The following is a 22,857-nucleotide window of genomic DNA, read 5'->3' as shown; positions in this document are numbered from 1 at the left end:
GGGAGTGAACCAGTAGATAGTACATCTCTCCCCCACCCCCTTTCTGTTACTCTGTCTTTCAAATAAATATTTTTTTTTAAATTTTTTTGACAGGCTGAGTTAGTGAGAGAGAGAGAGAAAGGTCTTCATTTTCTGTTGGTTCACTCCCCAAATGGCTGCTACGGCCGGCGTGCTGTGGCCAGTGTGCTGCGCTGATCTGAAGCCAGGAGCCAGGTACTTCCTTCTGGTCTCCCATGCAGGTGCAGGGCCCAAGGACCTGGGCCATCCTCCACTGCCTTCCTGGGCCACAGCAGAGAGCTGGACTGGAAGAGGAGCAACCGGGACAGAATCCGGCGCCCCAACTGGGACTAGAACCTGGTGTGCCAGCGCCACAGGCGGAGGATTAGCCTAGTGAGCTGCGGCGCCGGCCTTCAAATAAATATCTTTTTAAAAATCAGGAATTTAGGCAGAATTTGATGCACATAGGTTTGAAGGTTTCGGAAGATGTGTGTAGGGTGACAGCATTACAAGACTCTTTCAGCCACTGTGGGGATGGCTAGGGACTGGTGAGGAATCCTAAGGGTGTCTGATCTCAGCCTTTCGCCCGAGAAAACAAGGGCTTCCCAATCAATGCATGGAAGAGAGACTACAAATTATCTTGCTGCACAGACAGCCAGCAGCAAGTCATGACCCCAGGAATCTCGAGAAACGGCTCCTCTTATCCTCTTATCCAGGTCACTGTAGTCTCACTCTCCTGATTTGTACAAGACCAGTCCAGGCCAGAATCCATTTCCATCAGGGAGAACTGGCAAGGGGCCATTAGCTGTGACTGTGGGCCAGGGGCATGGGAAGGTGCTCAGCACAGCAGCCACGTCGTCCCGGTCACCAGAGCCAGCGGCAGCCTGCGCATGCAGCACGGGAGTCGCAGGGCCAGACACCGTGTGCTGTTCTGTAAAATGGGGCTAAGAGAAGGCGGGCACCGAGCCAGTGTGAATAAAGCCATACACAGAGCACCTGGCACGTCACAGGCACTCAGTAAATGGTGGCCCTTGTTATTTATTACTGTGGCCGACACCGTTAGGATCCAGCCTCTGCTTCCAAATTTCAGGGCTTTTTGTGCCATCGGTCACATTAAAGGACCAGTGCCAATAAGACCTTAAAATGAAATGGCTCTCATAATAAGAGATAAAGTCCCACTCACCGAGATGTTGCTGTGAGAATGCTTTCGTCAGAAACCCCAGCCAGGCACAAATGGCAGGGTCATCCCTGCTGGCCCCTCTGTGGGCTCCTCAGGGTCCCCTCCCTCAGGACTGACTGCCGTGTAGCCTCCAGCCATCCCTGTGCAGGGATCCCCTGAAGCTTCACCCATAAATCCCCAGGCTAAGGGGGCCTCTGTTGCTGTTACCTGCAAGTGTCTCGCCCCGTCAATATTTCTCTGGACAGAGACGAAGAGAAGCTGTGTGTATCAGACCTGTGCTGTGGTCCAGGCAAACTGTGAGGTGCTTTGAATCTATTATTCTACTTATTATGCCTACTTTATAGACAATAAAATTGGGAGACAGCAAAGTGAATGGGCTTGCCCAAAGTCATAGAGCTAATGAACAGGAGAGTCGGCGTCTAATCTACTGTTTCCAGAGGCTCCCATGCAGAGGAGGTGTGGCTGGGGAACACAGCCAGGACAGGAGCAAATGGGAGAATTTTGAGTACCAGGGGGTTGGGTTTTATTTTGATGCCTTGGGAAGCTGCAAAATTGAGCTTTGAAATGGCATCAGATGTGTGTCTTAGGAAGATAACTCTAAAAGGAGTATATTAAGTCTGTTGGGCTACAACTCTCCTATCCTTATGCGCTTGATTATTTTTTTCAATGTTTACATATTTGTTTTAATCCACTTGAAAGGTAGAGAGAGAAGGAGAATTGTCCATCCACTAGTGCACTCCACAAAATGCCTGCAATAGCCAGAACTGGGCCAGGCTGAAATTAGGAGCTGGAACTCCACTGAGGTCTCCCACATGTGCAGCAGGGACCCTGGCACTTGAGCCGTCATCTGCTGCTTCCCAGGCACATTAGCAGGAAGCTAAATTGGAAGCAGAGCAGCCAGGACTCTGAGATGTGATGCAGGCATCCCGGGTGGTAATCCAACACACTGTGCCCCAGCGCCTTCCCCTGAGTGGATCATTTTCAAGCTCAAGTAGAGGACATTATGTTTGCTGTGTCTGACTTCAGGACATTATATTTGTCTGTGTCTGATTTCATGCTGGTTTCAGAAAGACTGTTGTTCTAGCCTGTCTCTGTCAATGTATGCATGTGCCTGTGTGTGTGCACACGCATGCATGAGTACGGGGCGTGGGGGAGCACGATACGCCCGGAGGAAAGAAGAATGCCTTGGAGTGGCTTCCTGCCATGAGACCGCTGGCTCGTGACAGCTGTGACTTGTGACAATGTGGAAAGCAGGAATTTTATCTCTCACATACCTGGCAGTGATGGAACAAGATGAGGATGCCAAAATAACACGACTGCTCTTTTAACAAAGATGCCAGAATTTCCACACACTCAATTGACTCTGAGCAAATCGATTTGGAACTCTCTCTCTTGAATTTCAGAGATAAGTGCATCCTGTATTTGCCCCTTATAATTCAACATATATTTCTTGCGCAAGTACTACTTTATTCTGCATTCCATGCATCCCTCTGCTTTCTAAAATTCCTGGCAGACGCTGTGTGTGTGCAGTAACTTTAAGAAGTGGACCTTTCAAGTCTATCGAGATACTGTGCTCAGTACTTTACACCTAGTAGTATGTAGACTTGTCATTCACACATTGGTCGATTTGCCGTGGACTGCAGCATCTAAAAATGATGAGCGATCCAAAATATTCATTTGAATATGTATATACCTCTTCAGCGTTTTTCAGAATTACAGTTTTCTCGTTATAAATAGGATATATGAATATTATTTTAGTAAAACTACAACACAGAAAAATATAAAGAAAGTTTTAAAGAAAAATCCCAGACCCCTTCCTGTTTCTGTCTGGTGACATCACCCTGTGTTCAGAGCCCAGGCACACGCCTGCACAGAATGGGAGCAGGAACTCGTGTGAAGCACCCAGCCCAGCGTCTGCTATTTTCCCTTCCAAGTAGGAAACCAACACTGACTCAACAAGGCCATCAGCCCACACACGGCGTTTTGTCTGCTCCCCCAACAGCATCTTTTTTCCCTTTCTGGTCCCTAAGAGATCTGCTCTGCTGTTAGTTGTCATGCGTCTCGGTCATGTCCCGAGTCTCTTGTCCTCATGACCCTGAGTCTTCAGGAAAGCATGGGCTTTTGCTCTGTAGGGTGGCCCTCGCCCGGCCTCCACCTCACGTTTCCTCACGACCAGGCTCAAGCTGTGTGTGTCTGGCAGGAAGAACCCCAACCGGGGCTGCGCTCTTCCCAGTACGTCCCAGCGGGAGGCTCAGGAGCTCACTCCACCTCCCACTGGCAGTGTTGACCTAGCCTTGGTCTCTCGGCTGCGAAGTGCTCACGTTCCTTCGGCGTCTGGTTAGTGTGCTGTAGGGAGAGGCTCCTGCATTACCCGCTCAGACCTCCGCCCATCAGCTTGACGTCCGTGGACAAGTCTCACCAGAGTCAGTCCCTGCGATGGTCATCATAGGGTGGTCATTCATGTCCAGCGTTCCTCCTACACTTGAGAACGGAGATGCTACCAAAGGAGGAATTGTACTTCTTCTCCATGTGGCTTTCTATTCGTTTATTGGGCTATGTCGGTGAGGACTCGGGTATCACATTTATTCACTGGGTTGGAATGGGAACCGTCACTTAGTTTGATATTCAGAATGTCCCAGATTCGGCGCTTCAGGCTCCTCTGTGCTTTCAGCTGCCTGTTCATTCCCTGGGCACGTCTGTACCTCGTGGCACAGGCTGCTCCAGGGTCATCTCGTTCTTTCTCTGTCCCAGTCGTGGAATCAGCCATTTCTCCAAGGAGCCCTATTCTTCCATTGCAGAGTGGTTTTAGAAACCAAGGTCAGGTCTCTGCGTGTCCTCATTGCTGCTGAGGTGTCATTGCTTGTGGGCGGGGTAGAAAATACACGCCATGATTAGACATGGACATGTAATGTCGGTATACACACGGTGCCTGTGCCCATAAGGATTTCCACATCTGTGTGCATTTAAAAATGCCCAAGTTCATACTGACACTTGCAGGACCAATAGCCAAGGGTCCTTTGTAGCCTTTCCTTTTCCATATATTTAGAAATCCCTTCTCAGAGTGGGAGACCTGGCCCCTGTTCCTTTCAACATAAGCTCAATCCATGAACTTTTATGCTCGGTGTGAACAATGTCACAGCCACTGCCAGCTCTACAACCCCTCAAGCCACTGCGACTGCCTCCTCGGGCTCCCCTTCCTTACCAGGGCAGGCTGATAGAAAGACTTCCATCATTTGCTTTCTGAAAACACCTCAGAGTCCTTTAGCAGCTTCCGGTGGACAGGAGTTAGGAAAGGGAGGCCAAGCCCGACTCTCCCCATTGTACTGCTGTGGAATGTGGCTCCATCCCTCCGCCTTGCTGGGCTCGGCCCCGTAGCCGGCAGCTGACCCTGCGATTGTGCTAAGGGAAGCCAGTTCTGGTTCAATGCCAAGGTGTGGCAGGAGAGGATGAGGCCAACATTCTGGGTGCTTTCTGCACTAAGAATGCATGGCCAGCAGTCCTCCTCGTGCCCTGGCTGACATCTGAGGGCCAGGGAAAGCTGGGGTCCCGGAAGACTCCCTTGCCTCCTCTGGTATGACTCACACGGGATGGGGGGCTGGGGCTGTTGTCCTTCTGCCATCCTGTAACACAGGCCCAGCAGCGGGGGGCTCCCCTTCAGCAGAGCCAGCATCAGCCTTGGCTTTCCACGAGCTACAGTTTCTAAATGTGCTCAGGGCAGAGCTCGGAGAGAGGCAGAGGATTTGCTCTGATCTGTTTATTCATTGAGATTGCGTGTGAGATGTCAGCTGATAAAGCGTTGCTGCAATTTAAAAAACAGTGAGCATCACAAAAATTAACTCAACATGGAGCCCAAATGTAAAACATAAACCTGTAAAGCTCCCAGATGATAACATAGTAGAAAAATCTCGTTGACCTTGCGTTTGGGGATGACTTTTTAGATAGAACACCAAAAAATAAGATTCATGAAAAGAACTGATAAGTTGGACTTCCTTAAAAAAACAGTGAGGCTGGGTGAAGGAGATAAGATTAGAGAGTTACCATTTACCCCGAGGTCTGGTGGGGTCCTGTGGGGTTCCTGTCTAGCGGGATGCCTGGGAAGAGCGATGGCACAGCCTCGCCTTGGCAGACAGACTTGAGCGTAGGGAGGAGGAGCCTCCCAGGTGGTGCCGGGGTGGGATGTGGCCTGTCCAGGCTGGATGTGAGGACGAGGCTGGGGATGGAGCCCAGAGTGCCCTGAGGTACAGGCCCCATTGTCTGGGCATGGAGGGGTTGATGGCAGGGAGGACCCCGGAAGCATACTGGGGCGTCTTGGGCGTGGGGGCTCAGATTTGAGTTTTATTGCACAGAGAGGCTCCAGGAAGTCCGAGGTGAGAAATGGGTCAGGGATAAGTTGAGGGGGCACCTGCAGGGGAGGCCCCCAGAGAGGAGCAGGTGTGGCTGGCCCTCTAACCCAGGCCCCGCGTTAAGGCAGCACCACAACTCCTGAATGGTCTGGATCCAGTTCTTCCCTCCCTGTGCTGTGTCGTGTAAGTGACAGCCTCCTCACCGGAGCACAGCACACCTCCTTGTACTCAGGTGGCTGATGCAAGGGGACAGTGCCAGCATTCTCGTGCCTAGGTTAGGGGCTAGGCGCAGCCCGGATGGTCGCACTAGTTTTGCTGCTGGCTAAAAGTGGCCACAGCCTCGCCCAGCGGGAAGGACAGTGTGTGCTTCAGCCCAGCCCCTAAACAGGCACCTTGACTCCTCCATCAGCAGTCCACATGGAGCGCCTGGCTGCCTTTGAGGTCTCCCAGAATCCGGCAGGTGCCACCCACGGGACTCCAGCCCTCATGAGGCTTTCCCTGACTGCAGGGAGTACAAATGAGTCACGGATGGCAGCGGTGAGGGAAGATGGCCTGGATCAGGATGGGCTGGGGGGCAGGCTAGCAAGAGGAGCTGTGTTTGGGAGCAGGAAAGGTGAGAAGGTAGGGAGGTGGGGCGCAGTATGGCCCAGGACAGACACCATTTAATGTGGGCTGGGTGCTTGGCCCAGCACTGGGCCTGCCAGGTTACCAATCCCCAGGCCAGACCTCACCAATATCCAAGGCACTAGTGGGACAGAGTCTCTTCCCCCTAGAAGCTGTGAGAAGGTAGAGCCCTGGTGACTCAATTACTGGTGCCCTACTTGAATTTGTGGACTATCTGTTCCCTACTCAGTATTCTGTGCAGACTTGTGGAAACGGGGGGAGTAAGTACACTGGCTCCTGCCTTCCGGGCACTCCTCTCTAATAGGGAGATGGCTTTCCCATGACTGGCCTGCAGCGTGCTTGGTGCTCTGATGGGTGGTGGTCAGGGCATGGCCCCCCCGGCCCCCCGTCACAGGTGAGCAGGCCAGGGAGGGCCACAGAGCCCTGAGTTGGTAGTGCCTCCTCCAGGGTGAATGGACAGGAGAGGCATGGGGCTGGCAGCATGCTCACATGGGACCACCTGTGCAAAGTGGGAACGAACTGCTGGGCCAGGATCCCTGCAGAAGCGTGTATGGGCTTCTGTGCTGTCTTGGAGGGTGGGCAGAGGGCGGAGAGAATGTTCCAGAGAAGAAAGAATGGGAGCCAAGGTGCAGACCCAGGAAAGCACAGGGCGTGTTCAGAGGACGGCCTGGGGTGCTTTTCTCACCACTCACCTGTTTAACCTGTGTGCAGCACTAGCAAGGCTGGGGACAAATGAGCCACCAGAGCCGTTTGTAGGCAGAGTAGAGGCAGAGAATGGCCCGCGAGAGCTTCTCCTGCAGCAGAGCTCACATGCAGGCTCCTGGCCGGCGTGGCTGCTGGCCTGACTTGTAGAATTGCCACTCCCAGCACAGCAGCACCTCGGTCTGGGTGCGGGACCGGGGGCTTTCAGAAGATGGAAATGGGGTCAGTTTGAAGAGCGCTACATCCTCCAGTAGGGGCCATGGGTGGCCGAGGAACGCCAGCGCGGGCTCTTAGAACCCCATCACCCTGTAGTCCTGCTGCTGGCGGAGTGGCGAGTGGACTAGAACAGGCAGGGGAGCCTTAGGAAACCAGGGCTGACGTGTGGGAGACCCGTAGGAGTCTGAATCGGGGCAGCAGAAACAGAGACGTGAGGCCAGATTCCTGGGAGACGAGGAGCCAGACACAGGATTCCAGCCTCCATTTTGTGGGCCCCAGGAAGCTCTTTGTCCTGTAGTCTCCTCTGTGGGGCAGCCCTGGGGCCAGGCCTGTCAGGGAGCTGGATGCCTTCCTTCCACTGCACCCACTGCGGTTCATAATCCCACATGCATGTGTGTGGATGCTCGATCAGGCTCTTACCACTCCCTCCCCCATGTCAGAGGCTCCAGGCAGGTGCTGAGGCTGGGGCCGGGTTTTGTTCACCTGAGGTCCTCCACTGCCCCTTACTGAGCCTGGCTCCAGTAATCACTGGAGTATGGACAAGGATGGGTGGATGAACAGAGGGGCAAAGTCACGTGAAGGCAAGAACTATGAGAAAAATAGTACCGGGACAGTAGTGTAGCTGGGCAGGTGCCCAAGCGCAGCCAGCAAGGATAGACAACAACAGTGATGGAGAGGGCTGAGAGTCCGGGGCCTGAAGAAAGGGGTTGATGCCATTTCCTGCTGGATCGGGAAACAGAAGCCACTCTGCGGGGCCAGCGTTGTGGCACAGTGAGCTTTCTGCCAGCTGCAATGCCAACATCCCATATGGGTGCTGGTTTGAGTCCTGGCTGCTCCACTTGCAATCCAGCTCCCTGCAAATGTGTCGTGCATGACAGCAGAGGATGGCCCAGGTACTTGGGCCCCTGCCACCCATGTGGGAGACCTGGATTCCTGCTTCCTGGCTTCATCCTGGACCAGCCCAGCTGTCACAGCCATTTGGGAGTCAGTGGATGGAAGATCTCTCTCTCTCTCCCTCTCCCTCTCCCTCTCCCTTCCCCCCCTCTCCCTCCCCCCCCCATATAAGTAAATAAATAAATCTTAAAAAAAAAAAGAAGCAGGAGCAGCCGCTCAGGGTTGAGGGGAGCCACTGCTGTAGATGAAGTTCTGACCTGGAGATGTCAGCCTGATGTTTCTCAGAAGCCTGTGCAGAAGCTGCTGGAATTCTCACAGATCTCTGAGATGCTCTGTTGGCTGTCCACGCCCATCCCCGAAGCGGGTCCTTCTCAAGAGCCCCTGGGAGCCACTGTGGGTCCTTGTATGGGTGCCCACCCGCCACCAAAGCACATGCCTTCTCCGCACTCCGCCGTGTCCCGTGTCACTTGCTCTCGCTGTAACCTAGAATTCTCTGGGAAGAGGCTCAGCTCTGGAAACTGGGGGCAGGCTTGTGACTGTTGAATGTTTCCCATTGTGTTGAATCCAGTCAACTCCTTTGTCACTAGATGGAGAGTCTTTTTGCTTAAACCAATTAACCATCCCAGGCCCAGGGACATCTTGGTGGCCGATGGAGATGACCACCATCTCTTTCAGTGGCTATGATCACTCATTTTCTGGCGATCAGTGGCACTGACCACCGACCCCTGTCCCTGCAGCTCAGGGAACCGGCCTCAGTAGCATTGTCAGCAGTCAGCCTTGGTCACAGGGGTTGGCTACCAGCGACGGCAGGGCCACTGCTTTCTGGTCATGTCAGACCCAGCGCGCTCTTCCCACAGAGAAGTCCCAGGCCCTGACATAGGACAGTTCCTCTGCTGCCTCCCACGGTCTTCTGGTCGCTCTGGCTTTGAGGACGGTTGCACATGTGGAAACTGAGAGGTGTCGAGGCCTCCGTGTGGTTTGGTATCCCCTGGAAAGTGACTTCCCCGGGGTTTCCAGTCAGGAGACGGCAGCCTCTCAGGGCTGTGGCGTGGGAGGGCCTGGAGGCCCCGCTGGGGAGCTGGCCCTGCCCCTGCGCCTTGTCGGCAGGTGGGCTATGAGAGGGCTCCTCCTCAGAGCAGTCCCCAGGGCATGAGGCTTGTAGGAAATTGTTGTCACTTAAAGGAGGTAAGTCCCACTGACTTACCCTAAGCAGTCACAGAGTGGGCTGTAGGCCCACACAGCAGGGCTTCCCCATGGAAAGGCTTTGAGAGAGGAGCCTCTGCAGCAGGGGCCGGCGGGAGGGCAGCCATGCACCGGGCTCTCCCGAGCGGACTCTGGGCTCACAGGGAAGCCTGGTAGTTGTCAGGTGGATTTGGGTAGAGCCGGCCAGGCCGCGGATTCTAGGAGCTCTCTAGGTGGGGACCGTAGGGCCCAGGGCCCAGAGCGGGCATCCCATATCAGGAAGCTCCCTGGAGTTGGGGTCAGTAGAGAGCGGGGCTGGGGGGCGGGCACCCATCAGCTGGGAACTGACGGAGATGGTGCAGGTAGAGACAGCAAGGCCCCAGTGAGAGATGGGGCGGAGTGTGGGAGACCAGGTCAGTTGCCGGGTCGAGGGCTGGCGCTGGGGCGTCCGCCGTCTAAGTACCTGAGAACCTCCAGCAGGCCTCAGTGGCCACAGCTGTGAGGGACCGCCACGGCAGGTCTCCCTGGCAGAAGCAGTACCAGCAAGCTCGTCCACCACAGGCAGTCTTAGTATCTTCACTGTCAAATGCCAACGACCATTTCAACATTACTCCTGCCTTCCCCATCGCCAAAGGCTGGAAAGTGCCAGGACAGGAGCCCTGTCCTGCATCTGGTGAGTGGGCGCCTCCCAGGATGACAGGTGTGTCCTTCCCTATGTATCCCCACCAAGGAACAGAGGTGGGCGGCCCTTCCCCAGTCCTGGGGGCGTGGGGGTGTGGCCCTGTGGGGGTGCGTGGGAAGGAATGGGCGCAGGGACTCCTGCCACGGGCAGCCTCTCCTGCACAGACTGAGAGGCAAAGGCCAGGGGCCTGTTCTCATCTCCTGTCCTCTTGGGTGCACAGAGCTGTCCCAAGCCCAGGCCAGTCCCTGATCTCTCCTGCCTGAGGGATGGGGCCGGTGGAGGCCAGCCTCCAGCAACTGACCATGATCCCATGAGGCCAGTGGGTCGGAGGCGGGCTCTCTGGCGTCCCCTTGCCCAGGCTGAGGGGTGCACTGTTGATAACGGCCCGCTATCCAAGTCCTGAGTGACCAGCTGGACTCAGCGGCAGCTCAGCCCCAGCCACGGTGAAGGCAGGAGCCTCCCTGAACAGGGATGGGCCCTGACGAAGATGAATGTCTGATTCACTTGGAATCTCCTTACTGCTGCCGGTAATAAAAAGCCTGCCCCACATATGCACCCCCTCCTGCTGATGTTTCTCTGAAATTAAATATCAGGAGGACACATAATAGCCCAATTCCACACCAGGCCAATATTATCAGATTGATGTCAGCAGTGATAATAGAAGAAGGATAAGTTGATGAGATTCCATTTATTAAATAAAGTAAAGAGAGCACGCAGGGAGTTGGGGAGCGCGCATGCGAGCAGGCACTGGGTGCGCTCAGGCGTGAGCGTCAGCTGGACGGAGAGAGGAAGACGCCCTGGGTTGGTTCACCCAATGCTGTCCCCGCCTGCCCAGGAGCCGGAGGCCGTGATGGGAGCGCCTGGCTGGCCTGGGCAGCAGTGCCCAGCACAGGAAGGCAGCGACCCTGTTCTGACTCAGGCCCGCCTCGCTGGGTTTCCTTTCCTTTCCTTTCTCCTCCCTGCCTGTCCTGTCCCTGTCACCTCCAGGCAGCCAGGTCTCCCCACCTGCTCCTCATCTTCCGCTGTAGATCCTCACCCGTGAGCCTCCTGTGCTCCCCACGTGGCGCTGACGAGCTTCTGCCTCTGCCGGGAAGCCTGCGTGACTCGAGGCGTGGGAGACTGTTCCTTTTTCCTGCTTGATGCTCCTGGGTGTCTCTTCCTCTTTCCAAACCGTTTGGAGTTTCCCAAAGGCAGAGTGGAGCTTACGTGAGACAGTGTGGGGAGAAAGGGCTGTACAGGCTAACACCCAGGCTTTCCCATCCTGGGCCTCTCTGGTTGCTGTGTGACGTTGGGCAAGTTAACCTCTCTGAGACTCATTGTCCCCATCTGCAGAACGGAACAGTAATGCCTTGTTTGCCAGGTTGTCGCGATATTCTTAACACCCAGCACACGGTAGGCTCTCGGAACGGCCAGGCCCACAGGCCCGCTTAGATACACTCTCCAAAGAGCCCGGGTTCACCACCACCTATGCTGCTTACCTAGATAGAAACAAGCCCCCTGCTCTCTGTTTTTTCGTAGCCTGGCCTCGCCCAGATCTCTCCCACCACGCAAGTCTTCCTGGGAGCAGGAGTGCACAGACGAGGAGCTGAAAGCCACGCGCACACCTGCCCAGAGCCTGGCGCTCAGTGGCTACAGCGCCTGCCGCTCCCCATGGAAGGTGGTGTTTGTGCCCCTGCTCACTGCCCCCCACCCGGCCTCTGCAGGACTGTCCAGATGTTTTTCTGCATGACTGACTCTACGGGGTCCCCAGGGCTGCCCAACAAAGTACCCCAGACTATGTACCCTTAAACAGCAGGAACTTATTCTCACAATTCCAAAAGCGAAGTCCAAAAGCTGGGTGTTGCGGGCCCAGCCTCTCTGGAGCCTCTGGGGAATGTGTTGCGTGCCTTTCCCCGGCTTCCAGTGGCGCTGGCCGCCCTCGGCGCTCCATGGCCGCGTCCCTGCAGGGTCTCCCCTGCCCGCACACGGCCTTCTCCTGTGGCTGTCTCCATGCTCATGTCTTCTTCATAAGAGGATATGAGTTGGATTCCTGTTGCTATTATCAGGCCCACCCCATCCTGGTGTGAACTCAAGTAATCACGTCTACAGCCACCCTGTCTCCGTATCAGGCGTGGATCCGGGGACACTCTCCACGCTGCCGACCTTTGTGTGGGGGGGAGTTCTGGAGCCCCAGGAGCCTGCCACCCCACCAGGTTGTCTTCTCCTGGCACCATGGTCAGTTGGAAGTGACAGACATGAACTTAAGCCGGATGTGGAGTGTCTGGGCTCGTAGCACAGGAAAGCTAAAGACAGGTCCTGGCTTTGAGGGCCTGTTTCTCGGGGGGTGACTGGTGACAGCTGTTGGAGGCCCGGTTGTATGGCCTTCTGGAGGGTCAGTTTCAGCTCCAGACCTGTGAGTGGGACCGTGCCAGCTCAGTCTGGGTTGTGCCGCCCAAGCCCCTGCTCCCCAGGCAGGGAGTGCGGGGGAGATGGTGGGAGCTGCAGAGGGCACCCCGCCTTATCTGAAGGTGCGGCCGTGTGGGTTCAGTTCAGCAGGGGGAAAGCGTGTGCACAGTCGCTGTTTTATAAAAGTGATTTTCCTTCCCTCCTACTGCCCTTCCTGGCAGTCTCGGGTGTATCCGGTCACATCCTCTGAGCAAGCAGGCCCTGCTGCCAGCGCTGAGCCAAGGGGAACGCAGGACAAACCTGAGCCCACCCAGGAGCGTCCAAGCCCTCTATGGAGACAGAAAGGCAAATGTGCCATCAGCCACTGTTGTGCCTGCCCATGAGGGTGTAAAAGTACTGCCCTGGACCCAGGGAGGTTGCACTGTCAGAGAAGAGTGCTGTGGAGGGGGTGAGAAGGAGCAGAAGCAGAAGGGAGGCGCCCCATCCCGCCCTGGGCTCTGCAGTGAAGGGCGGCGCGCTGCGCATGGGGAGGCTGGTGGTGCACGGAGCACCTGCCCTCCTAGAGAGAGCATTGAGTGTAGCAGCAGATGATGCCAACGGCACAGCAGAATGAGGACGGGTTCCAGTGCAAGGGCGCATGGGGCCGGCGGGGGCTGTGGGAGCCACAGTGGGCCAGCCAGTCTGGAGGGGGCTGAGTCCTGGCCCTGCTTCTCCAGCCGTGGCCTTGAGCAGACTGCTGAGCCATTGTTTCTGCATTAATGAAAAGAACACCTGCTACCTTGCAGGGTTCTCCTGGGGTTAAATGAGATATGCTTATCCCAGGGTGCTGTGGTCGCCAAAAGTGAGTTTTTAAACCTGGCTTGGCATTTTAGCAATCTGTGGCCTGCATGCTGTGCTCAGAACATTACCAGTGGGCCGGCGATAAGGAGGACCATTGAAGGGGCTTTTGTAATGACAGTAGAGACGAGGGCATGGACTAGCAGCTGTCCTCAAACAAAACTTGGCAACTGCGTGTAGGTGGGGAGAAGTCGGGGGCTCTGAGGTGTGCAGGTAGCTGAGCAAGGTAAGAAGTACAAGGGGAGGAGATGCTGGGCTCAGAGCCAGGCCCGCTGGTCCCTGTGGGCTTGTGGGTGCTACTGGGCTTCCCTTGTGGCATGAGCTGGACACCGGGAACAAGACAGGGGCCACAGATGCAGCGTGTGCCTGAGCCGAGGCAGAGGGCGAGTGGAGGAGAACCAGGCCACTGGGCCGCAGAGGCGGTGAGAGCCGAGGCCGTAGAGGCTAGGGCCTCCGAGCCTCAGGATGACGGGTGCTGTTGGCCGTGCAGTGAGGCAGGCGGGGGTGCCTTGAGAAAGAAGAGCTTGATGAGGCCAGGCCTGGGGACCAGGGGAATGGGTGAAAGGGGAGCCCAGGGCAGCCCCTTTGGGAAAGAGAAGCAGCTGTGGCCTGAGTGAGAGATGAGGCAAATGGTATTTGATTTGAATGCTTTTAGGTGTTTTGAGAAATGGGTGTGTTTTGATTGGAGCAAGTGGAAAAGTGAAGGCAGAGGAGTGACAGGTCAATAGGAGGGGGCTGTGTGGGTGCCAGCACCGAGCTGGAGTTGCCACAAAGCTGAGCCTGTGGCCCGAGTGGCCAGGAGTCCGGTGGCCCTCTGTCACTGGGCACAGGGACTCACCACCCTATCCATGGCCCTCACAGCCCCGAGGGCTGGGGGAAGACAGTGCCCATGACGCTTGGGGCTGTCTCGGGCGCGTGAATCTTCTGACAGCTCTGCAGGCCAGGTCCCTCCTCCAGGCCTGACCTGCTGACCACAGAGCGAGAAGTAGCAAAACCAGAGCCTTCCCCAGGGTCTGTGACCCAAAACATGTGTTCTTTCTGCTGGGCCTAGGACACCCCACCCTCGGTGTCTGCTGGCTCCTTCGTGAAGGGATTGTGCGCATAAGTGACTGCCTTAAGATGCCTGGGGAGGGAGCACTGCTGGGTGGGCCGAGGTCTGAACCGGGCCTTGAATGACGTGTTGAAGGAAGCCCGCCCTGCCAGGCCCGACATCTGGAGTGTTCCATCCCCCAGTGCTGCCTGTCTCAGCCCTTACCCACCAAGCAGTGCCAGGACCCCGGGCTCCCTCAGGTGCCCCCCTCCCCACCCTGAGTCCTGGCCCTGCTTCGGTTTCCGACATATGGCAGTTGTCAACAGGAGCCGCACCTCACGTTGGCACTTTCACACCTGCCTGCAACTGGTCTTCAACCTCTGGGGCAGGTGGTGTTGCCCTCCCCATGGTGAAGGTGAGGGAGGTGAGCGCCAGTGAGGGCGGACGGCTTCCCCAGCGTTGCCTTTTGAGAGCCCCCGCTGACTTGGGTAGAGCAAGCCCCTTCAGAGCCACGCTCCTAGAAAGGGCGTCCTTGCTGCAGTGGGTGCCCCCCCAGGTCAGGTCTAGGACTTGCTTCTGTCTCCGGAGAGCTCACCCCACACTGTGAATCCCTTTCTTTGTGCACTTGAGCAACGCCTGTTCCCACGTTTGTAACACTTTGCGCTATTGTGTAAGTATCGCAGAACAGGGTGGCGGTGGCCCAGGGCTGGTGGGGTGAGCTGAGATCCGTTGCACCTCCTTTCCTGAATGGTTTGCCCCCAGGCCTGGCCCCACCGGGCTTCAGAGAAAGCCTCCATTTCATCCGCTCTCCTCTCCCTGTCTTAGCCCATTCAGCACCTCTTTGGGGACAGATGGGTGAAATTTCTTCCAGTTGACATTTGCTGACCATTCTGTCTCCTCGTATTGTTCCTGATAAACCCCAGAGGAGAGGCCTCCGCAGTCCCCGAGGTGACAGTGCTGTGCAAGGGATGGATTTCACCACGGCCCAGTTTCTGCTGGACCGAGTCTGCTGGGCGTTCTCTGAAGTTTGCCCTCCAGTCTCACAGGGGGCCAGCCCGGGGCCCCAAGACCACAGGGGGAGCAGCCAGAGAGGACAGAGCTCCTGCTTGGCTGTGGGGAGAGGGACAGGTTACCAAGCCACTGTTCTGCTCACATACAGTCTTGCAGAATAAGTGTCCACGTCTCTGTCGTCCGTCACAGGGAGTGAGGCCGAGGGTCAGGCCTGTGCTGCTCTGCCTCCACCCACGCCTCCCAGGACATGTTTTCCATGCTCAGTACTACTCAGCTAGACTGAACCTGGAGCTTCCCCGAGCCTCTCCCTCCCACCCAGTGTCTGCTGCGTGCCTGTGGCCACCACCACTATGATCCAGCCCTGAGTCCTGCTCAGAGGCCCCGTGATAAGGGGCTCAGGCACTATGGGGCCAGCATGTGGGAAAGAGCCACAGAGGAGAGGTCGGAGCAGAAGGACAGCACTGGGAGTGACAAGAGAGGCCCAGGGAGCCTGGCAGTGTCCCCAAGGCGCCGCACCGCAGGCTGGTAGGACAATGCACTATGACTTCCCACAGTGCACGGCCTAGGGTGGAGGGCAGAGAGCCAAGGTCGAGTCTGACTTCAGGGTGCTCCCAGAGGGAACATCAGAGCCATGGGGACCAAGGCAGTCACGGTCAAGGACCCCCTGAGACAAGATGCTGTGTGGGGCAGCTGGCCTCCAGGGGCAAAGCAGCTTCCCAAGGCCACAGCTAGACATACCCATGGCCCACAGCCCTCACAGTGGAAACCAGCAAAGGGGGCCTGCAGAGGTCGGAGAGGAGAGGGCTCATCCGATCTTGCACGTGAGGAAGGACAGAGAATCTGCAGAGAAAAGAGCACACTGTCCTCCTTATGACATAAGGCTCGGGCCAGTGCTTGACGCACTGCTTACGTCACCACTTGGGGTCTTCGTCTCACATCTGAGTCACTGGTTCAAGTCTCACATCCTCAGCCTCTGATCTAGCTTCCTGCTCATGTACATCCTGGGAGGCAGCAAATGATGGCTTCTGGTGCTTGGGCCCTTGCCTCCCCCCCCCCGCCCCCCCAGAGACTCAGAAGATGTTCCTGCTCCCAGCTTCTGCCTGGCTGTTGTGGGCATTGGGAAATGAACCAGTGAGTGGCTGCCAGATCTCTCTGTCTGTCTGTCTGTCTCTGTCTTGCTGTCTTTCTACCTTTCACATAAAAGGGAAGATTAGATAGATATGTATGTATGTATGTATGCAAAAGAAGACTCTTTAAGACTTGTTCCGTTCAGTGTAGATATGAATCAGATTGGTGACCTCAGGGACTGGAAAGGCATAGGATTGAAGGCCTTGTCCAGGTCAGCATTGAGCCAGCCTGCCCCTCCCAGCTCTTCCCTCTGACCCCTCTCCCCAGTTCCCCCTCCCCTGTCACATGCTTTACATTACAAATCACAGCCTGGGGCACTCCCCACCCCAGCACCCCCCCTCCCTCCTGCCCATCTAGTTTATAAACCATCTCGCTCCTCCCCCAAGGACAGATCTTTCTGTGGGGTTGTTTTGGGGCTGGCGGGTGACTCCGCTCCTGCCCGTGGGGCAAGGAGAAAGCCGGGAGTGAGCTTTCACAGGGAAGGGTCGCTCTGCCCGATCCAGTGAGACAGCACAGGCTGCTCCTCCCGCTGCCTCGAGCTGGGCCGTGCAGGGGACAGAGTGTGAAGACAGCGGCCTCCGCACGGCACAGCGCCTGGGCGGCATCGCCGGGCTGTTCAGCACAGAGGAGCTCGTGTCCTGCACGCCAAGGATCTGCTGCTCGCTGTACTGACAGATGAGTCGGCTTGGTTGAGTTATCTTGAAGTACTAATGGTGCTGCTCTGATCTCCCAGCTGCTGCATGGCTGGGTATTTTAAATATGGAGATGGGGCAGGACGATGATCGACCTACAAGTCTCCCGTCCCTGTGTCTGGAGCAGAGCGTGCATAATCGCAGTCCTTTTTACGGCTAGGAAGCCCTAGGAACGGTGTTCTGCATTTTTGTAACTCCCTTTGACGCCCTCCTCCGTGAGTGGTGCTGAATGCTGAGAGACTCCCAGGCGAAGGACTGGCGGCCCCTCTCTGAACCTGGCCTGGCAGCCCATTCGGAAAGCAGAGCCGTGCAAACAGCGAGACCCACACCACGTGAACGACCCTGGGCTGCCCAGCACCCGCCAGCCGTGTGAGCTCCACTCGGGAGTCGGCTTCCCTCCCTTGTGGGACAGGCAGCTGGAGGCACCTTGCCTGCCGCTCAGGGCTGTCACAAGGCATGGGGAGTGAGCGTGTGAGCACTCGGTTGGGCCCATGAGTGTGCAAATCCGTGTGTGAGAGAGAAGCGGGGAATGGGAGCACTGGAGTGGAGGGTGAGGCTGGAAGGCAGCTGGGAAGGTGACTGACTCCTGCACAGTCCGCATTTGCAGTGTTTGTTTCAGCATTGGTTTTTGTTCCATAATTTTTAAAAGTGAACATATGCTTTTCTTGTATTTTTTTTAATTATTTATTTATTTATTTGAGAGGTAGAGTTACAGACAGTGAGAGAAAGACAGAGAGAAAGGTCTTCCTTCCGTTGGTTCACTCCGCAGATGGCTGCAATGGCCAGCACTGCGCTGATCCGAAGCCAGGTGCTTCTTCCTGGTCTCCTGTGCAGGTGCAGGGCCCAAGCACTTGAGCCATCCTCCACTGCCTTCCCAGCAGAGAGCCAGATTGAAAGAGGGGCAGCCAGGAGTAGAACCGGCACCCATATGGGATGCCAGCGCTGCAGGCGGAAGATTAACCTACTGTGCCATGGTGCCAACCCCTCTTGTGTTTTTTTTTTTTAAAGATTTATTTTATTTATTTGAAAGACAGAGTTATAGAGAAAGGTAGAGACAGAGAGAGAGAGAGGGTTCCATCCACTGATTACTCCCCAAACAGCCACAACGGCCAGAGCTGAGCTGGTCTGAAACCAGGATCTTCTTCCAGGTCTCCCACATGGGTGCAGGGACCCAAAGACTTGGGACATCTTGTACTGCTTTCCCAGGCCATAGCAGAGAGACAGATCAGAAGTGGAGCAGCCAGTACTCCAACCAGCCCATATGGGATGCCAGTGCTGCAGGCCTGAGTTTTAACCTGCTTCGCCACAGTGTCAGCCCTTTCTTTGGGTTCTAGAAGTACTTTGGTAAAGGAGAAAAATACAGTAGTAAAATGCCCCATACTACAGTGATTCTCTCTTAAAAAGTGCCAGTTGGGGCCGGCGCTGTGGCATAGTGGGCTAAGCCTCCACCTGCAGAGCCGGTATCCCATAGGGGCGCCAGTTTGAGTCCTGGCTGCTCCTCTTCCCATCCGGCTCTTTGCTGTGGCCTGGGAAAGCAGGGGAGAATGGCCCAGGTACTTGGGCCCCTGCCTCTGCATGGAGACCCAGGAGAAGCTCCTGGCTCCTGGATTCAGATTGGTGCAGCACCAGCCGTTGTGGCCGTTTGGGAAGTGAACCAGCCGATGGAAGACCTTTCCTTCTCTCTCTATCTCTGCCTCTCTATAACTCTGCCTTTCAGATAAATAAAATAAAATAAAAAAGTGACAGTCAAAATTTTTAAAATTCCTTTTTCTTCATTCTTGTAGGTTCCCAGTTTTCCTTGTTCCACACGTATTCATTTTAAAATCAGGACAATCTTTATGTGAGAGATGAAATAGAGTGTGTGTAAGTCAGAAAGTTACAGTCTTGGGCCTTCCACACCAGATCTGGGTGTGGCCAGGGCCTTCCTAGGACCTGGGCCTGGACGCAGTGTCCTCCAGCTAGGTCAGCGCCCGCACCCTTTCTGGCATCCTGCAGGCGCTTAGACCTCAGGGAAGGAGCCTAGGGTGGAACCCCCGCCCGCTGCCCAGTTCAGTCAGTGTCTGCTGGGGTCTGAGCCTGAGCCACCAAGCACAGGGCTTGACCTGTGACCTCCCTATCACGCTTAGAACCGGAAAGCTCAGTGTCTCTCTCCGAGGTTGTTAAAGGGGCCCTGGTGGATGTCAAGGTCATGGCCAGTGCCCAGCTCTTCGCTGTTGAGTGCGTGTGGGTCGTTTCCCTCCCTGCCCTCTGGGGAGAGGCCTGGCCTCACCTGCACCTGCGCCCCAGGCCTGCCTGCTCTTTTCCTCCCGCAGGCCCCGCAGGGTGGAACCGGTGTGCTCAAGCCTGCAGGCCCAGATCCTGCGCTGCTACCGTGACAACCTGCACGAGGCACTGCTGTGCTCAGACCTGGTCAAGACGTACCAGCACTGCGTGAGCGCCGCTCACAAGGTAAGGCCTTGCCTGCCTCCCAGGGCATGGGACGCTGGAGACGCGGGGGGCCTGGAGCATGGGAGACCCCTGTGCCAGCCTTGTTTGCCATAGTCAGACATTCTACCTGGAGAATTCGCCACGGGAGGGTCCTTAGGATTAGGGTCTCCTCAGTCCCCTCCCCATGCCAATGCTCCCATGAGGGCCTTGGACATCTGGCCCAGGGGACGCAGTCCCTGTGTGCTTTGCCATTGGGCTGAGCCAGGAGCAGTGCTGGGCAGCCAGGCCCCGCCTCCAAGGGCAGTACCTAGTTAAGGGCACACATGTGCCCCTGACTCCTCAGCTCTTCACGCCCAGGGCCGGGGAGCGTGGAGGAGGCCCAGAGTGCAGGGGGGAGTTGTGGCAAGGGCAGGGAGGACCAGCAGGGGACGTGGCCCCCACAGCACAGCCTCCGCGCAGATCTGAAGTGAGCAGTGGCCCGGGCTCCCTGGCAAGCAGGCCTGGTGCTGTGCCCTCCAGGGCTCAGCCAGCGGCTGCGGCTGTCCTAAAACCTGAGGCCACTCCCGGAGCTGGCCCAGCTTCTGGCCTCCCACTCCTCGCCTCCCACGTGCCCAGCTGCGCTGCCCTCCCTGGCCAAGTGCACCTGTGTCCCAGGCCCAACTGCAGCAGTACCTCCTGATGCAGCCCGGCCACTCCAGCGCTGCCAGGCCCTTCCCAGCCTGACGCCACATCTCCCGCCTGGGGCAGCGGCGTTCACACCCGGGGCCCAGCTCAGACCTACCAGAGCATAGGCTTGTGTGTTAAAAGGCACAGGGAAGGCCGCAGGATGGGGTCTCCTTGCCCACAGAAAAGCCTTTTCCCACGTAGGAAAGGAGCTGTCCTAGGCATCTATGGTGAAGGCGGCCGTGGTGCGAGGCTGCGTGTCCCCCTGCCGGGTCTGCGGGGAGCCCCTCTCCCATCCCACTGAGCCGTGTCCCCGGGGGCCTTGTGAGAGCTCAGGCTACCGCCCTGCTCCGCTCATGCCTGCCTGCCAAGGCGCCCGCACAACCCCAGCTCTCACCGTCCTTTAGCGGCCAGAGCTGTGCCCAGCAGCAGCTGGTCACGGGCCAGGTGCCTGAAGAGAAAAAGAGGTTTTCTCCTGTGTCGTGGAGCATGGCAAGCTGCTTGCCTGATTTCAAGCGGAGCACAGAGATGGCGTGAGCTGTCCCCACAGTCGTGCACGCGGGGAGCCAGGCACTGGCAGACGGGACCCCGTGGCATGGGCCCTTCATGGTGCTTCTCAGCAAGATGGAAACCTTCCCACAGATCCTGTCCCCCACCCAAGTGATGGGGGCTCCAAGTCCCTGCTCGTCACACACCCGACCTGTCACTAGGGGGAGGCCCTGGGTCCTGCTGGCAGAGCCCGGCCCCCAGCTCCCCAGGCCTGGACCCTGTGCTTGCTCTCTCCCTCTGACTGTGTGTCTGAGGCTGTTGTGAGCCCCCACGTCAGGCCCCTACAAGAACATCTTCCGCAAGCACAGCTCAGCAGTATATTGCACCAGGGAAGACAGCGTTAAGCCCCGGTGTGTGGTGGTGGCCCCAGCATGCCTGAGGGAGGCCCTGGGACCCTGCCAGGCCCAGCTCTTCCTTCCCGGCCCCCACCCCTCACACTATGAAAGAGCGAATTGGAGACTGAGTAACGGGCCACAGCAGAGGCCAGCCGGCTCCCCCTGGGAGGTGTTGGCAGCATGCATGCGTGCATTCTGTGAGAGAGTTTGACCTGCTCCCTCAGCCCCAGCACCAGCACGAGGGTGGGCACCCTGTGTCTGAGCTCTGACACGCACTAGACACGCTCCCACTGCCCTCTGCTAGCCTCCACCTCAGAAGGCTCCTGGCAGAGCCAGAGATGGGGGAGTGAGGGGTCCTTAAGAGGAACCTGCTTCTAGAAACAGCCAGGTGGCAGGGGATGAAGCCCGCCAGGTGTGGGGCTGGGAAGGGTACAGTGCTGTCTCATGCTCAAGGCTCAAGCCACCGCCCTGAGCTCCCAGAGGCAGCGTGGACACCCATGCGGTGCCCTCCAGGCCCAGAGCTCAGAGCCACGGACAGAGTCGCACAGCATTTCCGCAGCAGGGACCTGACCGTGCGGGTCTGGGGTGCCAGTGTGCGCTCTGTGTGCTGCTTAGGAAATCCTGAGAGTTGTTGGATGAGACTGTTCCGTGCCAAGGCCTGCACCCGATGTGCAGGTTCCAGAGCACAGAGGAGCGGAAGGCATGGTGCTAGCTCCTGTCACTGCAGGCGCGTGTCGAAGGAGGGCCTGTCCCCCGCCAGGCTCTAAGTCTCAGATGTGTGACCAGGTCTCAAGGGACGACGAGGGAGACCAACTCACAGTGAGTGCAGTGACATGTCGCCACCTGCGACAACTCCAGGCAGAGAGCTGGAACTGAACTCTGACCCCTTCTGCTTGCAGGGTTGAGGAGCAGCCATCACTCCTGGCCCTGGCGGTGACTTGGAGCCCTGAGGAAGGGCCTGCTCGTGGGACCACAGTCCGCAGACCCTGGGCCACAGCCGCCGTGCCCTGCCATTTCCTGCTGGGACACCCACATATGCCTCTGAGCTTGGGGCTGCCCTGCGCTTAGGAAACAGAGTATGTCCTCGTGTCCGAAAGCAAATAAAGCAGATGTCTTTGTTTGCAGTCTTTTGCTCCCCAGCAGACAGTCCCTGCTGCCTGCTCTGTGTCCGGCCCGCTGTCGGACACTGGCAGTCAGAGCCCTGTGAGACAGACTGCTGCCCTTGGGGGGAGCCCGGCCCGGCAGGGGAGACATCCAGAAACCTGTAGTCACACTGCTGCAGCGGAAGCAGGTACGCAGTGCCCCAAGGGGCAGGCAGCTGTGTTGGGGACGGAGCAGGGGGGAGACAGGCCGCTTCCCGGGGAAGGTTCTGTGTGTGCAGACACAGAAGTAGAACAGATGAGCGAGGGGCCGGCCAGAGACTGGAGTCCCGGATGCAGGGAGGGCGGTGCGGTCCCAAGCTGGGGCTACTGCAGCTGTCTGAGGAGAGGAGGGGACAGAGCTGCAGAGGCAGCAGGGCCAGGCTGAGGGGCAGCGAGTCCTGGGGCAGGCAGGGAGCAGCACTGGCAGATCTCCGAGTGACGTCGCCCAGCCCCCAGGCATGGGCTGGGCTGAAGGCAGGGGTCAGTGCTGGGGCCAGCAGGTGCAGGGGCACAGGCAGGGTGGGTGGAGAAGCCACACTGGCAGGACTCTGAGTGTGACCAGGCCAGGGGAGAGTCAGGGCTGGTCTCCAGGTCTCTGACGGGTGAGTCCGCGACAGGCACACGGCGGAGGCAGGTCATGAACTGGGCCTGGGGGGTGCTGGGCTTCTGCGTGCCCAGCCTCTGCCCTTCCATCTGTGACCGTCGCCACGTCCCGAGCCAAGGCGCTGGTCACCCCTCGGCCAGCACTCTGACATCAGCTTGCACGTGCAGGAGCAGAAGGGGCGTGGGCGGAGCTTGTGGTCCTCTAGCCACTCTGCCGGTGACCTTGGCTTCCTGT

General features: G+C 57.3%; 1 protein-coding gene across 2 annotated transcripts in view; it reads left to right on the top strand.

Moving 5' to 3' along the window:
* Window positions 1-21,996, top strand: part of CHCHD6 (coiled-coil-helix-coiled-coil-helix domain containing 6) — a 248,095-nt gene extending 226,099 nt beyond the window's left edge. For both annotated transcript variants that reach the window (XM_062200097.1, XM_062200096.1), the window contains 2 exons: window positions 19,216-19,351; window positions 21,777-21,996. In XM_062200097.1, the coding sequence (XP_062056081.1) occupies window positions 19,216-19,351; window positions 21,777-21,782 (142 nt within the window). In that variant the 3' untranslated portion in view covers window positions 21,783-21,996. The remainder of the gene's footprint in view (window positions 1-19,215; window positions 19,352-21,776) is intronic.
* Window positions 21,997-22,857: the final 861 nt, after the last annotated feature.

This window comes from Lepus europaeus, chromosome 9 (assembly GCF_033115175.1).
Source record: "Lepus europaeus isolate LE1 chromosome 9, mLepTim1.pri, whole genome shotgun sequence".
NCBI lineage: Eukaryota > Metazoa > Chordata > Mammalia > Lagomorpha > Leporidae > Lepus > Lepus europaeus.
The sequence above is the reverse complement of the archived record's forward strand: the minus strand, read 5'-3'. Positions and strand labels throughout refer to the sequence as shown.